General features: G+C 44.7%; 1 protein-coding gene across 1 annotated transcript in view; it reads right to left on the bottom strand.

Moving 5' to 3' along the window:
• The window catches only part of LOC126195515 (orexin receptor type 2-like), a 134,503-nt gene that overhangs the window by 58,689 nt on the left and 58,731 nt on the right, over positions 1-17,083 (bottom strand). Inside the window, exon 4 of the mRNA XM_049934142.1 lies at positions 12,518-12,655. Within this exon, the coding sequence (XP_049790099.1) occupies positions 12,518-12,655 (138 nt within the window). The remainder of the gene's footprint in view (positions 1-12,517; positions 12,656-17,083) is intronic.

Below are 17,083 nucleotides of genomic sequence, written 5' to 3'. Positions count from 1 at the left end.
TTTACATTAGCGAATTCTTTCTTGCCGGTCGACATATCCTATGAACGTGTCTTGATTTTTCTTTAGTCTTGCTACTATTATGAAATGCAACGTCAGAATTGTCTCTCTGCTGCCTTTACCTTTCTTAAAGCCAAACTGATCGTCATCTAACGGATTTTCTATTCTTCTGTAAATTATTCTTCTTATTAACTTGGATGCGTAAGCTGTCAAGATGGTTGTGCGATAATTGGTGTCTTCAGAACTGTTGGATGATGTTTTCCAAATGTCTGATGCTATGTCGCAAGTATCGTAGATCCTACACATCAACATGAACTGTCGTTTCGTTGCCACTTCCTCCAATAATTTTAGTAATTAAGATGGGATGTATGTAAGCTTTCTGAGTTATTTGGTCTTAATTTTTCCAGAGCTCTAATCTGGGAACCCCTGTCTCTTCAATGTCGAATCTTATGTCTTCCTGTATCACGCCATTAGCCAATCCCTCTCAATAACAAAGATCTTTAGTGTACTCTCTCCACCTATCCACTCTTCCTTCTGCGGTTAACCGTGGAATTCCCATTGAACTCCTAATGTTGCCGCCCTTGCTTCTCATTTCACCGGCAGTTGTTTTGAATATTCTTTATGCTGAGTCAGTCTTTCTAACAATAATTTGTTTTTCTTTTTTGTCATATTTTTTCTGCAGCCATTGCGCCTTGCCTCTCCTGCACTTCTTATATATTTCATTGTTACGTGATTTATCTTGTGGTACTCCAGTATTTCCCTGAACATTGTTGTTGTTCATTTTTCCTTGATCAATTGAAGTATTTCTTCTGTTACCCGAGGTTTCTTCTCAATTACTTTCCTAATACCCATGTTTGTTTTTCCAATTTCCGTGATTTCTCTTTTTAGGGATGTCCAGTCCTCTTCAACTGAAATGCTTATTGTGGTATTCCTTATCGCATTATCCACATCTTTAACGAATTTCAAACGCGTCTCATCCTTCCTTAGTGCATCAGTATCCCACATACTTCCACACTGATTCTTTCGTATGATTCTCTTAGACTCCAGTCTCCTCATCATCATTATTAAATCGTGGTCTGAGTCTATATTTGTTCCAGGTATGCCTTACAATCAATTTTCTGATTTCGGAATCTCTGTCTGATCATCATGTAACCCAATTGGAATCTTTCTGTATCTCCGGGCCTTTTCAACATCTACCTCGTCCATTTATGATTATTGAACAGAGTATTCGCTATTACTAGCTGATATTTAATGCAGATATCAATTATTTTTTCTTCTCTCTCGTCCCTACTACCTTGGCCACATTCTCCCAAGCCTTTTCATCTACTCCTTGCCCTAAAATCTCGTTCCAATCCCCATTATTAGATTTCTCATCTCCCTTTATGTACTGAATTACCCTTTCAGTATCCTCATACTCTTTCTCTCTCTCTTCACCCTGTGCTTGTCACGTCGGCATGTACCTCAGCTACAGTTGTTAGCATTGCTTTGCACGGCATACGCGACATATCTAGAACGTGAAGTACGATACTTTTAAACTTTGCCCACTACATCACATTCAAATTAAATGCTATCTATTCGTTTCGTAAGTAGGATTTTTCCATCTGTTTGTCTATTCTGCGGAGCATAAAACGTTATTTAATGTTTTTGATGGATTTATTGATCCTAGTAGCCATCATGGTTATAATTACATCATGATCTCGAAACCCTGCCTTTTTACTATCCGTTGATAGGTTCAGCTCCGTTTGTCCCCACGAGGGTTAAAATATTTGTTAAGTATGAGTTATAGAACTAGATGGTCAAGGCATTTTTGAATAAAATATTCATTACTATTTCTCCTGAGTTCCTGTTCGTTCCACCAGCACCTAGTCTATACTTGCTAGGTTAAAATCTCCTTCTGCTACTATTTAGTACAAGAAGAGTCCAGGTGGCGAGTAAAGACATCTTGGCCAGTAATGGCGTCTGGTGACTAATTTTAAAGCCTATAGGCCAGTAACTCGCAAACATATAAGTGCGTATTAATTTTGAATTTGGACTTTACCCTACTCATTTTATTGCAATGAATACACTGATACTTGGATAATTTAAACTATCTTTTCGATATAGTTTTCGTATCTTGTTAAACATTTGGAAAATTTGTACCTCAAATTTCATCCAGTATAATTTGGGCACAAATCTTTGCTGAAAAATGGTGAATTGTGGGGCTTTGTTACAAATGCTTGAGCAAAAAATTGGAATTTTGATATTCTCACTGGATACAACGTGTTGGCAACACGATTTTTTCCTTGATATATGAACTGGAATGTTGTTATCTCATGACTTCGAAATTACATCTGTCCTAGAAAACTCTCATATGCTTTCCAAGTGTACTCTGCTACTCAGATAGCAGCTTCCATTGTGTAGTGTAACCTGTCTTGTGTAGAGTCTGGCCTCCAACATATCTACATCTAAATCTACATCCATACTCCGCACGGTATGTGTCGGAGGGTACCTTGAGTACCTCTATCGGTTCTCCCTTCTATTCCAGTCTCGTATTGTTCGTGGAAGGAAGGTTTGTCGGTATGCCTCTGTGTGGGCTCTGATCTCTCTGACATTATCCTCATGGTCTCTTCGCGAGATAGACGTAGGAGGGAGCAATATACAGCTTAACTCCTCGGTGAAGATATGTTCTCGAAACTTCAACAAAAACCCGTACTCAGCTACTGAGCGTCTCTCCAGCAGACTCTTCCACGGGAGTTTATCATCTCCGCAACGCTTTCGCGATTACTAAATGATCCTGTAACGAAGCGCGCTGCTCTCCGTTGGATCTTCTGTATCTCTTCTATCAACCCTATCTGGTACGGATCCCACACTGGTGAGCAGTATTCAAGCAGTGGGCGAACAAGTGTACTGTAACCTACTTCCTTTGTTTTCGCATTGCATTTCCTTAGGATTCTTCCAATGAATCTGTCTGGCATCTGCTTTACCGACGATCAACTTTACATGATCATTCCATTTTAAATCACTCCTAATGCGTACTCCCATATAATTTATGGAATTAACTGCTTCCAGTTGCTGACCTGCTGTATTGTAGCTAAATGATACGGGATATTTCTTTTCATGTATTCGCAGCACATTGCACTTGTCTACATTGAGATTCAATTTCCATTCCCTGCACCATGCGTCAATTCGCTGCAGATCCTCCTGCATTTCAGTACAATTTTCCATTGTTACAACCTCTTAATATACCACAGCATCATCCGCAAAAATCCTCAGTGAACTTCCGATGTTATCCAAAAGGGCATTTATGTATACTATGAATAGCAATGGTTCTGTGACACTCCCCTGCGGCACACGTGAAATCACTCTTACTTCGGAAGACTTCTGTCCATTGAGAATAACACGCTGCATTCTGTTATGTAGGAACTCTTCAATCCAATCACAAAATTGGTCTGATAGTCCATATGCTCTTACTTTGTTCATTAAACGACTGTGGGGAACTGTATCGAACGCCTTGCGGAAGTCAAGAAACACAGCATCTACCTGGGATCCGTATCTATGGCCCTCTGAGTCACGTGGACGAATAGCGCGAGCTGGGTTCACACGATCGTCTTTTTCAAAACCCATGCTGATTCCTACAGAGTAGACTTCTGTTGTTGTTGTTGTGGTCTTCAGTCCTGAGACTGGTTTGATGCAGCTCTCCATGCTACCCTATCCTGTGCAAGCTTCTTCATCTCCCAGTACTTACTGTAATCTACATCCTTCTGAATCTGCTTAGTGTATTCATCTCTTGGTCTCCCTCTACGATTTTTACCCCCCACGCTGCCCTCCAATGCTAAATTTGTGATCCCTTGATGCCTCAGAACATTTCCTACTAACCGGTCCCTTCTTTTTGTCAAGTTGTGCCACAAACTCCTCTTCTCTCCAATTCTGTTCAGTACTTCCTCATTAGTTATGTGATCTACCCATCTAATCTTCAGCATTCTTCTGTGGCACCACATTTCGAAAGCTTCTATTCTCTTCTTGTCCAAACTATTTATCGTCCATGTTTCACTTCCATACATGGCTACACTCCATACAAATACTTTCAGAAACGACTTCCTGACACTTAAATCTATACTCAATGTTAACAAATTTCACTTCTTCAGAGACGCTTTCCTTGCCATTGCCAGTCTACATTTTATATCTTCTCTACTTCAACCATCATCAGTTATTTTGCTCCCCAAATAGCAAAACTCCTTTACTATTTTAAGTGTCTCATTTCCTAATCTAATTCCCTCAGCATCACCCGACTTAATTCGAGTACATTCCATTATCCTCGATTTGCTTTTGTTGATGTTTATCTTATATCCTCCTTTCAAGACGCTATACATTCCATTCAAGTGATCTTCCAAGTCCTTTGCTGTCTCTGACAGAATTACAATGTCATCGGCGAACCTCAAAGTTTTTATTTCTTCTCCATGGATTTTAATACCTACTCCGAATTTTTCTTTTGTTTCATTTACTGCTTGCTCAATATACAGATTGAATAACATCGGGGAGAGGCTACAACCTTGTCTTACTCCCTTCCCAACAACTGCTTCCCTTTCATGTCCCTCGACTCTTATAACTGCCATCTGGTTTCTGTACAAATTGTAAATAGCCTTTCGCTCCCTGTATTTTACCCCTGCCACCTTTAGAATTTGAAAGAGAGTATTCCAGTCAACATTGTCAAAAGCTTTCTCTAAGTCTACAAATGCTAGAAACGTAGGTTTGCCTTTCCTTAATCTTTCTTCTAAGATCAGTATTGCCTCACGTGTTCCAGTATTTCTACGGAATCCAAACTGATCTTCCCCGAGGTCGGCTTCTACCAGTTTTTCCATTCGTCTGTAAAGAATTCGTGTTAGTATTTTGCAGCTGTGGCTTATTAAACTGATTGTTCGGTAATTTTCACATCTGTCAACACCTGCTTTCTTTGGGATTGGAATTATTATATTCTTCTTGAAGTCTGAGGGTATTGCGCCTGTGTCATACATCTTGCTCACCAGATGGTAGAGTTTTGTCAGGATTGGCTCTCCCAAGGCCGTCAGTAGTTCCAATGGAATGTTGTCTACTCCAGGGGCCTTGTTTCGACTCAGGTCTTTCAGTGCTCTGTCAAACTCTTCACGCAGTATCGTATCTCCCATTTCATCTTCATCTACATCCTCTTCCATTTCCATAATATTGTCCTCAAGTACATCGCCGTTGTATAGACCCTCTATATACTCCTTCCACCTTTCTGCTTTCCCTTCTTTGCTTAGAACTGGGTTTCCATCTGAGCTCTTGATGTTCATACAAGTGGTTCTCTTATCTCCAAAGGTCTCTTTAATTTTCCTGTAGGCAGTATCTATCTTACCCCTAGTGAGATAAGCCTCTACATCTTTACATTTGTCCTCTAGCCATCCCTGCTTAGCCATTTTGCACTTCCTATCGATCTCATTTTTGAGACGTTTGTATTCCTTTTTGCCTGCTTCATTTACCGCATTTTTATATTTTCTCCTTTCATCAATTAAATTCAATATTTCTTCTGTTACCCAAGGATTTCTACTAGCCCTTGTCTTTTTACCTACTTGTTCCTCTGCTGCCTTCACTACTTCATCCCTCAAAGCTACCCATTCTTCTTCTACTGTATTTCTTTCCCCCATTCCTGTCAATTGTTCACTTATGCTCTCCCTGAAACTCTGTAAAACCTCTGGTTCTTTCAGTTTATCCAGGTCCCATCTCCTTAAGTTCCCACCTTTTTGCACTTTCTTCAGTTTTAATTTACAGGTCATAACCAATAGATTGTGGTCAGAGTCCACAGAGTAGACTTCTAGTCTCCAGAAAAGTCATTATACTCGAACATAATATGTGTTCCAAAATTCTACAACTGATCGACGTTAGAGATATAGGTCTATAGTTCTGCCCATCTGTTCGATGTCCCTTCTTGAAAACGGCGATGACCTGTGTCCTTTTCAAATCCTTTGGAACGCTTCGCTCTTCTAGAGACCTACAGTACACCGCTGCAAGAAGGGGGGCAAGTTCCTTCGCGTACTCTGTGTAAAATCGAACTGGTATCCCATCAGGCCCAGCAGCCTTTCCTCTTTTGGCGATTTTAATTGTTTCTCTATCCCTCTGTCGTCTATTTCGATATCTACAATTTTGTCATCTGTGCGACAATCTAGAGAAGGAACTACAGTGCAGTCTTCCTCTGTGAAACAGCTGTGGAAAAAAGACATTTAGTATTTCGGCCTTCAGTCTGTCATCCTCTGTTTCAGTATCATTTTGGTCAGAGAGTGTCTGGACATTTTGTTTTGATCCACCTACCGCTTTGACATAAGACCAAAATTTCTTAGGATTTTCTGCCAAGTCAGTACATAGAACTTTACTTTCGAATTCATTGAACGCCTCTCGCATAGCCCTCCTCGCACTGCATTTTGCTTCGCGTAATTTTTGTTTGTCTGCAAGACTTTGGCTATATTTATGTTTGCTGTGAAGTTCCCTTTGCTTCCACAGCAGTTTTCTAACTTGGTTGTTGTACCACGGTGGCTCTTTTCCATCTCTTACTATCTTGGTTGGCACATACTCATCTAGTGCATATTGTTCGATGGTTTTGAACTTTGTCCACTGATCCTCAACACTATCCGTACTTGAGACACAACTTTTGTGTTGAGCCGTCAAGTACTCTGAAATCTGCTTTTTGTCACTTTTGCTAAACAGAAAAATCTTCTTACCTTTTTTAATATTTCTATTTACGGCTGAAATCACCGATGCAGTAACCGCTTTATGATCGCTGATTCCCTGTTCTGCGTTAACTGTTTCAAATAGTTCGGGTCTGTTTGTCACCAGAAGGTCTAATATGTTATCGCCACGAGTCGGTTCTCAGTTTAACTGCTCAAGGTAGTTTTCAAATAAAGCACTTAAAAAAAATTCACTGGATTCTTTGTCCCTGCCACCCGTTATAAACGTTTCAGTCTCCCAGTCTATATCCGGCAAATTAAAATCTTCACCCAGAACTATAACGTGGTCGGGAAATCTACTCGAAATATTTTCCAAATTTTCCTTCAGGTGCTCTGCCACAACAGCTGCTGAGCCAGGAGGCCTATAGACACATCCAATTACCATGTTTGAGGCTGCTATAACCGTGACCTTTACCCAAATTATTTCACATTTCGGATCTCCATCAATTTCCTTCGATACTACTGTAATTTTTATCGCTATAAACACGCCTCCCCCTTCAATGTCCAGCCTGTCTCTGCGGTATAAATTCCAATCTGAGTTTAGAATTTCATTACTGTTTACATCTGGTTTCAGCAAATTTTCTGTCCCTAGTACTATGTGGGCATTGTGACCGTTTATTAATGAGAGCAGTTCCGGGACCTTTCTATAGAAGCTCCTGCAGTTTACTATTAGCACATTAATATTGTTATTCCCTGTTGCGTTTTGCCTACTAGTATCTTGCCGCGTCTCAGGAGGCGTCTTGTCGGGCCTAGGGAGGGAATTCTCTAACCAAAGATACCCACATGTGCACTCCGCACGTACTCCGCTACCCTTGTAGCAGCTTCCTGCGTGTAGTGGACGCCTGACCTATTCAGGGGGACCCTAAATTTCTCCACCCGATAGCGGAGGTCGAGAAATTTGCACCCCAGATCTCCGCAGAATCGTCTGAGCCTCTGGTTTAAGCCTTCCACTCGGCTCCAAACCAGAGGACCGCGATCGGTTCTGGGAACGATACTACAAATAGTTAGCTCAGATTCCATCCCGCGAGCGAGGCTTTCCGCCTTCACCAACTCCGCCAGCCGTCTGTATGAACTGAGGATGACCTCTGAACCCAGACGGCAGGAGTCATTGGTGCTAACATGAGCAACAATTTGCAGTCGGGTGCACCCAGTGCTCTCTATTGCCGCCGGCAGGGCCTCCTCCACATCTCGGATGAGACCCCCCAGCAAGGAGACAGTGAACACTGGCCTTCTTCCCCGACCTTTCCGCTATTTCCCTAAGGGGCTCCACCACCCGCCTAACGTTGGAGCTTCCAGTCACTTATAAACCCCTCCCCACGTGTGCCTGCTCGAACCTTGCTGAAGGAGCAGCCACATATCCACTCACAGGCAGAGCGGGCGATGCCACACGGTCAGCCTCCACATTGACCCTCCGTCTCGTGCGCCGTGAACGCCGCTGAACCCGCCACTGCCCCTGGGGAGAGGGTGGCCCAACCGCGCCCGGTACCAGCGAAGATGTCTCGGCAGCAGGACCGTGGGTGAAGCATGTAACACCTGGGGTGTACCATACGACGCACCAAACTGCCCACTGCAGCTACACTCCGAGGCAGCAGCCTGAAGACGGCTGACCGCGGCCATCAACACGTTCAGCTGTTCGCGAACAGTGGCCAGCTCCTCCTGCGTCCGTACGCAGCAGTCACACATCCTATCTATCCTAAGAAATCAATTTACTGCAGGGAGTTAATCAACTTTTAACTAGATTGCTAATTCACTAAAGGTGGCTGATAGCTGACACTTCCTGTTGAAAACAATGAAAGTAGCACTACCTGTCGCTGGACTGCTCAGGTTCAGGAATCTACAGCCAAAGACAATCGCAGAATCTACAAAGCTTCTGGTTGTGATCCTCCAACCGGCTCCAAACCAGAGGACACCCAATCAAGGGTACAATATTTCAAATGTTAAGTCCAGTTTGCGCACAGTCAACAGGCCCAGCTTGTATCCAGTGAGTAAGCGTTCACCAGTTCTGCCAACTGTCTGTAAGAACTGAGGATGGCCTTAAAATTCAAGCAACAGGTGTCATTGATACTGACATGAGCTGAAATGCGAAGATAACAGCACCATGCACTCTCGATAGCAGCAGGTAGATACACTGGTAGACATAATGACAGCACATCGGTTGGCTTTCTTGCCTTAGATTTTGCTCCATAACCAACTTAAGATTGCAACTCTCGACAAATAACGGTCCCCCTCCCCCTGGTGTCCACTCCGGTGCTACTGTAGAAGTGGACACATGTTCTTTTTTTTTTGTGTCATCAGTCTTCCGACTGGTTTGATGTGGCCCACCAGGAATTCCTCTCCTGTGCCAACCTTTTCATCTCAGAGTAGCACTCGCAACCTATGCCCTCACTTATTTGCTGGATATATCCCAATCTCTGTCTCCCTCTTCATTTGTACCCTCCACATCTCCCTGTAGTGTCCTGGAAGTTATTCCGTGATGTCTTAACATATGTCGTATCATCCTGCACACCTTCTTCTTGTCAGTGTTTTCCATATATTCCTTTCGTCGCCTGTTCTGCGGAGATCCTTCTCATTCTTTACCTTGTTACATTGTCGTACATAAAATGAATGAGAGACGCCAGATGTTCTCTGTCTTGAGGGAAGTGGACCAGCGATAATCCAGAATACACCCCGACGAGTGCAGTAAAACCTTATCGGGTACTGTGGAAGGTGCCTCGGCAGCAGAGCTCTTGACCCGAGCATGTGATACTCGGAGAATACCATTTGGCGCTCCACTTGTCCCACAACCATTACAAACGAATCCAGTTACCTGAAGCTTATTTAGCTCTTGACGAACCACGTACAGCTTCTCCTACGTTTACATAAAGAGACTGCAAACCACAGTGAAGTGCATGGTAGAGGGTACTTAGCAAGGTACCACATATTAGGGTTTCTTCCCGTTCCAATTGCATATGGCACACCGTAAGAATGATTGCCTCAATGTGTCCTGTAATTGGTCTTAGCTTCGCAGTTCTTACGGGAGAGATACGAAGAGAGCTCAAGAATATTTCTAGATTCCTCCCTTAATACGTGTTCCCCTAAATTTGTAAGTACATGAATACTTGCGTCTATCTTCAACTGTCTACCAGTTAGTCTCTTAGACTTCTGTGACGTTTTCGTGAGAGTCAAATAAATCTGTGACCGCTTGTGCCGCCCTTTTTTGAATACGTTCAATATCGACTGTTAGTCCTATTTGGTACAGGTCCCATAGACTTGAGCATTATTGTAAGATGGGATGCACAAGTAACTTATAAGCAGTGTCGTTTCCAGACTGCCTACATTTTCCTAGACCCTGCCAACAATCCAAACTTTCCCATCTGTCATGCCTGTTGCCTATGATTGGGCTTATGCAATCATTTCATCCAGATATTTGTATGAGTTTACTGGTTCCAGATATAGTTGCAATCCTGGCACCACATTTGAATCTTATCAAGGTCTAACTGGACATTTGTGCAGCCTTGTTTAAACAGCAGCCAACGGACTTGTAACAGTGGTAACGCCGGTTACCGTCAGATCACCGAAATTAGGGGCTGTTGGGATTGACTAGCACTTGGATGGGTCACCGTCCGCGACTACAGAGTGCTCTTGGAATGCAAGGTACACTTAGCCCTTGTGAGGCCAATTAAGGAGCTACCTGATTGAAAAGTAGCGGCACTGGTCACGAAAAATGATAACGGCCGGAAGAGCGGTGTGCTGAGCATATGCCTCTCCGTATCCGCAACCGGTGATGCCTCAGGGCTGAGAATGACATGGCGGCCGGTCGGTACGGTTGGGCATTCAAGGCTGTTCGGAAGGGCTTTGTTCTTTATTCACATAGTATTTCGTTATAGATAATTGCGGCAGCTACAAAAATTCTGATGTTACAAGTAATATTTTCTGTCCACTCGTTAATATACGTGATCAACAACAGGGGTCCCAACAAACCTTGCTGCGGCACGAGTGAAGCTCCTTCTGCTGTAGAGAATTCTCGATCCAGATAATAGTTGCGTCTTCCTACCCAGAAATCCTCAATTCAGTCACAAATTTCCTCTGTATAAACGTACTACTATTAATAATCGTCGGTGTGGTATCGAGACAAATGCTTTTCGGAATTCCAGAAACACAACAACCGTCTGACTGCCTTGGTCCTCGGCTTTCAGGGTTTATATGAGAAAAGCGCAAGTTGGCTCTCGCTTAATACACTACTGGCCATTAAAATTGCACACCACGAAGATGACGTGCTACAGACGCGAAATTTAACCGACAGGAAGAAGATGCTGTGATATGCAGATGATTAGCTTTTCAGAGCACTCACACAAGGTTGGCGCCGATGGCGACACCTACAACGTGCTGACACGAGGAAAGTTTCCAACCGATTTCTCATACACAAACAGCAGTTGACCGGCGTTGCCTGGTGAAACGTTGTTGTGATACCTTGTGTAAGGAGGAGAAATGCGTACCATCACTTTTCCGACTTTGATAAAGGCCGGATTGTAGCCTATCGCGATTGCGGTTTATCGTATCGCGACATTGCTGCTCGCGTTGGTCGAGATCCAATGACTGTTAGCAGAATACGGAATCGGTGGGTTTAGGAGGGTAATACGGAACGCCGTGCTGGATCCCAACGGCCTCGTATCACTAGCAGTCGAGATGACAGGCATCTTATCCGCACGGCTGTAACGGATCGTGCAGCCACGTCTCGATCCCTGAGTCAACAGATGGGGACGTTTGCAAGACAACAACCATCTGCACGAACAGTTAGACGACGTTTGCAGCAGCACGGACTATCTGCTCGGAGACCACGGCTGCGGTTACCCTTGACGCTGCATCACAGACAGGAGCGCCTGCGATGGTATACTCAACGACGAACCTGGTTGAACGAATGGAAAACCGTAATTTTTTGGATGAATCCAGGTTCTGTTTACAGCATCATGATTGTTGTATCCGTGCTTGGCGTCATCGCGGCGAACGCACATTGGAAGGGTGTATTCGTCATCGCCATACTGGCGTATCACCCGGCGTGATGGTATGGGGTGCCATTGGTTTCACGTCTCGGTCACCTCTTGTTCGCAATGACGGCACTTTGAACAGTGAATGTTACATTTCAGATGTGTTACGACCCTTGGCTCTACCCTTCATTCGATTCCTGCGAAACCCTACATTTCAGATGGATAATGCACGACCGCATGTTGCAGGTCCTGTACGGGCCTTTCTGGATACAGACAATGTTGGACTGCTGCCCTGGCCAGAACATTCTCCAAATCTCTCACCAATTGAAAACGTCTGGTGAATGGTGGCCAAGCAACTGGCTCGTCACAATATGGCAGTCACTACTCTTGATGAATTGTGGTATCGTGTTGACGCTGCATGAGCACTGTACACGCAATCCAAGCTCTGTTTGACTCAATGCCAAGGCATATCAAGGCCGTTATTACGGCCAGAGAAGGTTGTTCTGGGTACTGATTTCTCAGGATCTATGCACCCAAACTGCGTGAAAATGTAATCACATGTCAGTTCTAGTATAATATATTTGTCCAATGAATACACGTTTATCGTCTGCGTTTCTTCTTGGTGAAGCAATTGTAAAGGCCAGTAGCGTAGATGTTTTTGGAATCCATGATTGGTGGCGTGGAAGAGGCAGTTCTTTTCGAATGTTTTAGCTCAGAATATATTCTAGAATAATAGAAGAGATGGACGTCAATGAGCAGGGACGGAAGTAGGATATGCACGCACCAACACTCCGTCACATTAAAATACAGAGAGGTCATGGAGTGGGAAGGCAGAGTACCCACCTGAGGATGTTGAGCAGGTGGACGGGCAGGTAGCAGAGCGCAAACATGACGACGACTGCGACCAGCATCTTGGCCGCCTTGCGCCGCGACCGCAGCTGCACCTCGGTGGCCGCGTTCGCGCCCATGGCGCTGCGCCGGCTGGCGAAGCTCGTCAGCGGCGGTGGGGCTGTACACAGGCATCGGACAAAGTCAGAGCTCGCCGCAGCTGTGAAACTGACAGACTCGAAAGAGTACGAGGGGTATTCAGTAAGTAAACCGACACTCTTTTTCTGAAAACAGGTTGGTTTTATTCAGGATACCAGTACATCATACTACTCTCCACTCTTTTGACTAAAAGACACTATTTTTCAACATAATCTCCGTTCCTTACGGCGCCTTACAAGGAGAGCTCATATTGTATGTAGGCTGTTTAGGTTTTTATGTTGGTAACGCCACGTAGCGCTCTCAATTACAATCGGTTACTGCACTGTGTGCGGTCTGTGGCTGGATCGACTCGTTGTTGGAAGTTATTCGCCAGTGTAGTGTTGGGCATTTGGATGTGAACAGCGTGTAGTGTTGGTCTGTTGGATGTGAACAGCGTGTAGTGTTGGTCTGTTGGATGTGAATGGCGTGTACTTTTGGTCTGTTGGATGTGAACAGCGTGTAGTGTTGGTCTGTTGGATGTGAACAGCTTGTAGTGTTGGTCTGTTGCATGTGAACAACGTGTAGTATTGGGCAGCTGGATGTGAACAGCATGTAGTGTTGGTATGTTGGATGTAAACAGCTTGTGGTTTTGGTCTGCTGGATGTGAACAGCGTGTAGTGTTGGTCTGTTGGATGAGAACAGCATTTAGTGTTGGGCAGTTGGATGTGAACAGCGTGTAGTGTTGGTCTGTTGGATGTGAACAGCGTGTAGTGTTGGGCTGTTGGATGTGAACAGTGTGTAGTGTTGGTCTGTTGGATGTGAACAGCTTGTAGTGTTGGGCAGTTGGATGTGAACAGCTTGTAGTGTTGGTCTGTTGGATGTTAACAGAGTGTAGTGTTGGCCTGTTGGATGTGAACAGCGAGTAATGTTGGTCTGTTGGATGTGAACAGCGTGTAGTGATGGTCTGTTGGATGTGAACAGCATGTAGTGTTGGTCTGTTGGATGTGAACAGCTTGTAGTGCTGGTCTGTTGGATGTGAACAGCGTGTAGTGATGGTCTGTTGGATGTGAACAGCGTGTAGTGTTGGGCAGTTGGATATGAACAGCGTGAAGTGTTGGGCAGTTGGAAGTGAACAGCGTGTAGTGTTGGTCAGTTGGATGTGAACAGCGTGTAGTGTTGGTCCGTTGGATGTGAACAGCGTCTAGTGTTCGGTAGTTGGATGTGAACAGCGTGTAGTGTTGGTCTGTTGGATGTAAACAGCGTGTAGTGTTGGGTAGTTGGTTTTGAACAGCGTGTATTGTTGGTCTGTTGCATGTGAACAGAGTGTATTGTTGTTCTGTTCGATGAGAACAGCTTGTAGTGTTGGTCTGTTGGATGTGAACAGCGTTTAGTGTTGGGCAGTTGGATGTGAACAGCTTGTAGTGTTGGTCTGTTGGATGTTAACAGAGTGTAGTGTTGGCCTGTTGGATGTGAACAGCGAGTAATGTTGGTCTGTTGGATGTGAACAGCGTGTAGTTTTGGACTGTTGGATGTGAACACCTTGTAGTGTTGGTCTGTTGGATGTGAACAGCTTGTAGTGCTGGTCTGTTGGATGTGAACAGCGTGTAGTGATGGTCTGTTGGATGTGAACAGCGTGTAGTGTTGGTCTGTTGGATGTGAACAGCTTGTAGTGTTGGTCTGTTGGGTGTGAACAGCGTGTATTGTTGGTCTGTTGGATGTGAACAGCGTGTAGTGCTGGTCTGTTGGATGTGAACAGCGTGTAGTGTTGGTCTGTTGGATGCGAACAGCGTGTAGTGTTGGGTAGTTGGATATGAACAGCGTGTATTGTTGGTCTGTTGGATGTGAACAGCGTGTAGTGCTGGTCTGTTGGATGTGAACAGCGTGTAGTGTTGGTCTGTTGGATGTGAACAGCGTGTAGTGTTGGGTAGTTGGTTGTGAACAGCGTGTATTGTTGGTCTGTTGGATGTGAACAGAGTGTATTGTTGTTCTGTTCGATGTGAACAGCGTGTAGTGTTGGTCTGTTCGATGTGAACAGCGTGTAGTGTTGGTTTGTTGGATGTGAAGAGCGTGTAGTGTTGGTCTGTTGGATGTGAACAGCTTGTAGTGTTGGTCTGTTGGATGTGAACAGCGTGTATTGTTGGTCTGTTAGATGTGAACAGCGTGTAGTGTTGGTCTGTTGGATGTGAACGGCGTGTAGTGTTGGTCTGTTGGATGTGAACGGCGTGTAGTGTTGGGCAGTTGGATGTGAACGGCGTGTAGTGTTGGTCTGTTGGATGTGAACAGCGTGTAGTGTCGGTCTGTTGGATGTGAACAGCGTGTAGTGTTGGTCTGTTGGATGTGAACAGCTTGTGGTGTTGGTCTGTTGGATGTGAACAGCGTGTATTGTTGGTCTGTTGGATGTGAACAGCGTGTAGTGCTGGTCTGTTGGATGTGAACAGCGTGTAGTGTTGGTCTGTTGGATGTGAACAGCGTGTATTTTTCGTCTGTTGGATGTGAACAGCGTGTATTGTTGGTCTGTTGGATGTGAACAGCGTGCAGTGCTGGTCTGTTGGATGTAAACAGCGTGTAGTGCTGGTCTGTTGGATGTGAACAGCGTGTAGTGTTGGTCTGTTGGATGTGAACAGCGTGTAGTGTTGAGTAGTTGGATGTGAAGAGCGTGTAGTGTTGGTCTGTTGGATGTGAACAGCGTGTAGTGCTGGTCTATTGGATGTGAACAGCGTGTAGTGTTGGTCTGTTGGATGTGAACAGCGTTTAGTGTTGGGTAGTTGGATATGAACAGCGTGTATTGTTGGTCTGTTGGATGTGAAGAGCGTGTAGTTTTGGACTGTTGGATGTGAACAGCGTGTAGTGTTGGTCTGTTGGATGTGAACAGTTTGTAGTGTTGGTCTGTTGGATGTGAACAGCGTGTAGTGTCGGTCTATTGGATGTGAACAGCGTGTAGTGTTGGGTAGTTGGTTGTGAACAGCGTGTAGTGTTGGTCTGTTGGATGCGAACGGCGTGTGGTGTTGGGCAGTTGGATGTGAACGGCGTGTAGTGTTGGTCTGTTGGATGTGAACAGCGTCTAGTGTCGGTCTGTTGGATGTGAACACCGTGTAGTGTTGGGTCGTTGGTTGTGAACAGCGTGTATTGTTGGTCTGTTGGATGTGAACAGAGTGTATTGTTGTTCTGTTCGATGTGAACAGCGTGTAGTGTTGGTCTGTTCGATGTGAAGAGCGTGTAGTGTTGGTTTGTTGGTTGTGAAGAGCGTGTAGTGTTGGTCTGTTGGATGTGAACAGCTTGTAGTGTTGGTCTGTTGGATGTGAACAGCGTGTATTGTTGGTCTGTTGGATGTGAACAGCGTGTAGTGTTGGTCTGTTGGATGTGAACAGCGTGTAGTGTTGGTCTGTTGGATGTGAAGAGCGTGTATTGTTGGTCTGTTGGATGTGAACAGCGTGTAGTGCTGGTCTGTTGGATGTGAACAGCGTGTAGTGCTGGTCTGTTGGATGTGAACAGCGTGTAGTGTTGGTCTGTTGGATGTGAACAGCGTGTAGTGTTGGGTAATTGGATGTGAACAGCGTGTATTGTTAGTTTGTTGGATGTGAACAGCGTGTAGTGCTTGTCTGTTGGATTTGAACAGCGTGTAGTGTTGGTCTGTTGGATGTGAACAGCGTGTAGTGTTGGGTAGTTGGTTGTGAACAGCGTGTATTGTTGGTCTGTTGGATGTGAACAGAGTGTATTGTTGTTCTGTTCGATGTGAACAGCGTGTAGTGTTGGTCAGTTGGATGTGAACAGCGTGTAGTGTCGGTTTGTTGGATGTGAAGAGTGTGTAGTGTTGGTCTGTTGGATGTGAAGAGCGTGTAGTGTTGGTCTGTTGGATGTGAACAGCGTGTAGTGTCAGTTTGTTGGATGTGAAGAGCGTGTAGTGTTGGTCTGTTGGATGTGAACAGCGTGTAGTGCTGGTCTGTTGGATGTGAACAGCGTGTAGTGTTGGTCTGTTGGATGTGAACAGCGTGTAGTGTTGGGTAATTGGATGTGAACAGCGTGTATTGTTAGTTTGTTGGATGTGAACAGCGTGTAGTGCTTGTCTGTTGGATTTGAACAGCGTGTAGTGTTGGTCTGTTGGATGTGAACAGCGTGTAGTGTTGGGTAGTTGGTTGTGAACAGCGTGTATTGTTGGTCTGTTGGATGTGAACAGAGTGTATTGTTGTTCTGTTCGATGTGAACAGCGTGTAGTGTTGGTCAGTTGGATGTGAACAGCGTGTAGTGTCGGTTTGTTGGATGTGAAGTGTGTGTAGTGTTGGTCTGTTGGATGTGAAGAGCGTGTAGTGTTGGTCTGTTGGATGTGAACAGCGTGTAGTGTCAGTTTGTTGGATGTGAAGAGCGTGTAGTGTTGGTCTGTTGGATGTGAACAGCTTGTGGTGTTGGTCTGTTGGATGTGAACAGCGTGTATTGTTGGTCTGTTGG

Source organism: Schistocerca nitens, chromosome 7 (genome assembly GCF_023898315.1).
Source record: "Schistocerca nitens isolate TAMUIC-IGC-003100 chromosome 7, iqSchNite1.1, whole genome shotgun sequence".
Lineage (NCBI taxonomy): Eukaryota > Metazoa > Arthropoda > Insecta > Orthoptera > Acrididae > Schistocerca > Schistocerca nitens.
This window is presented reverse-complemented; position numbering and strand designations above follow the sequence as displayed.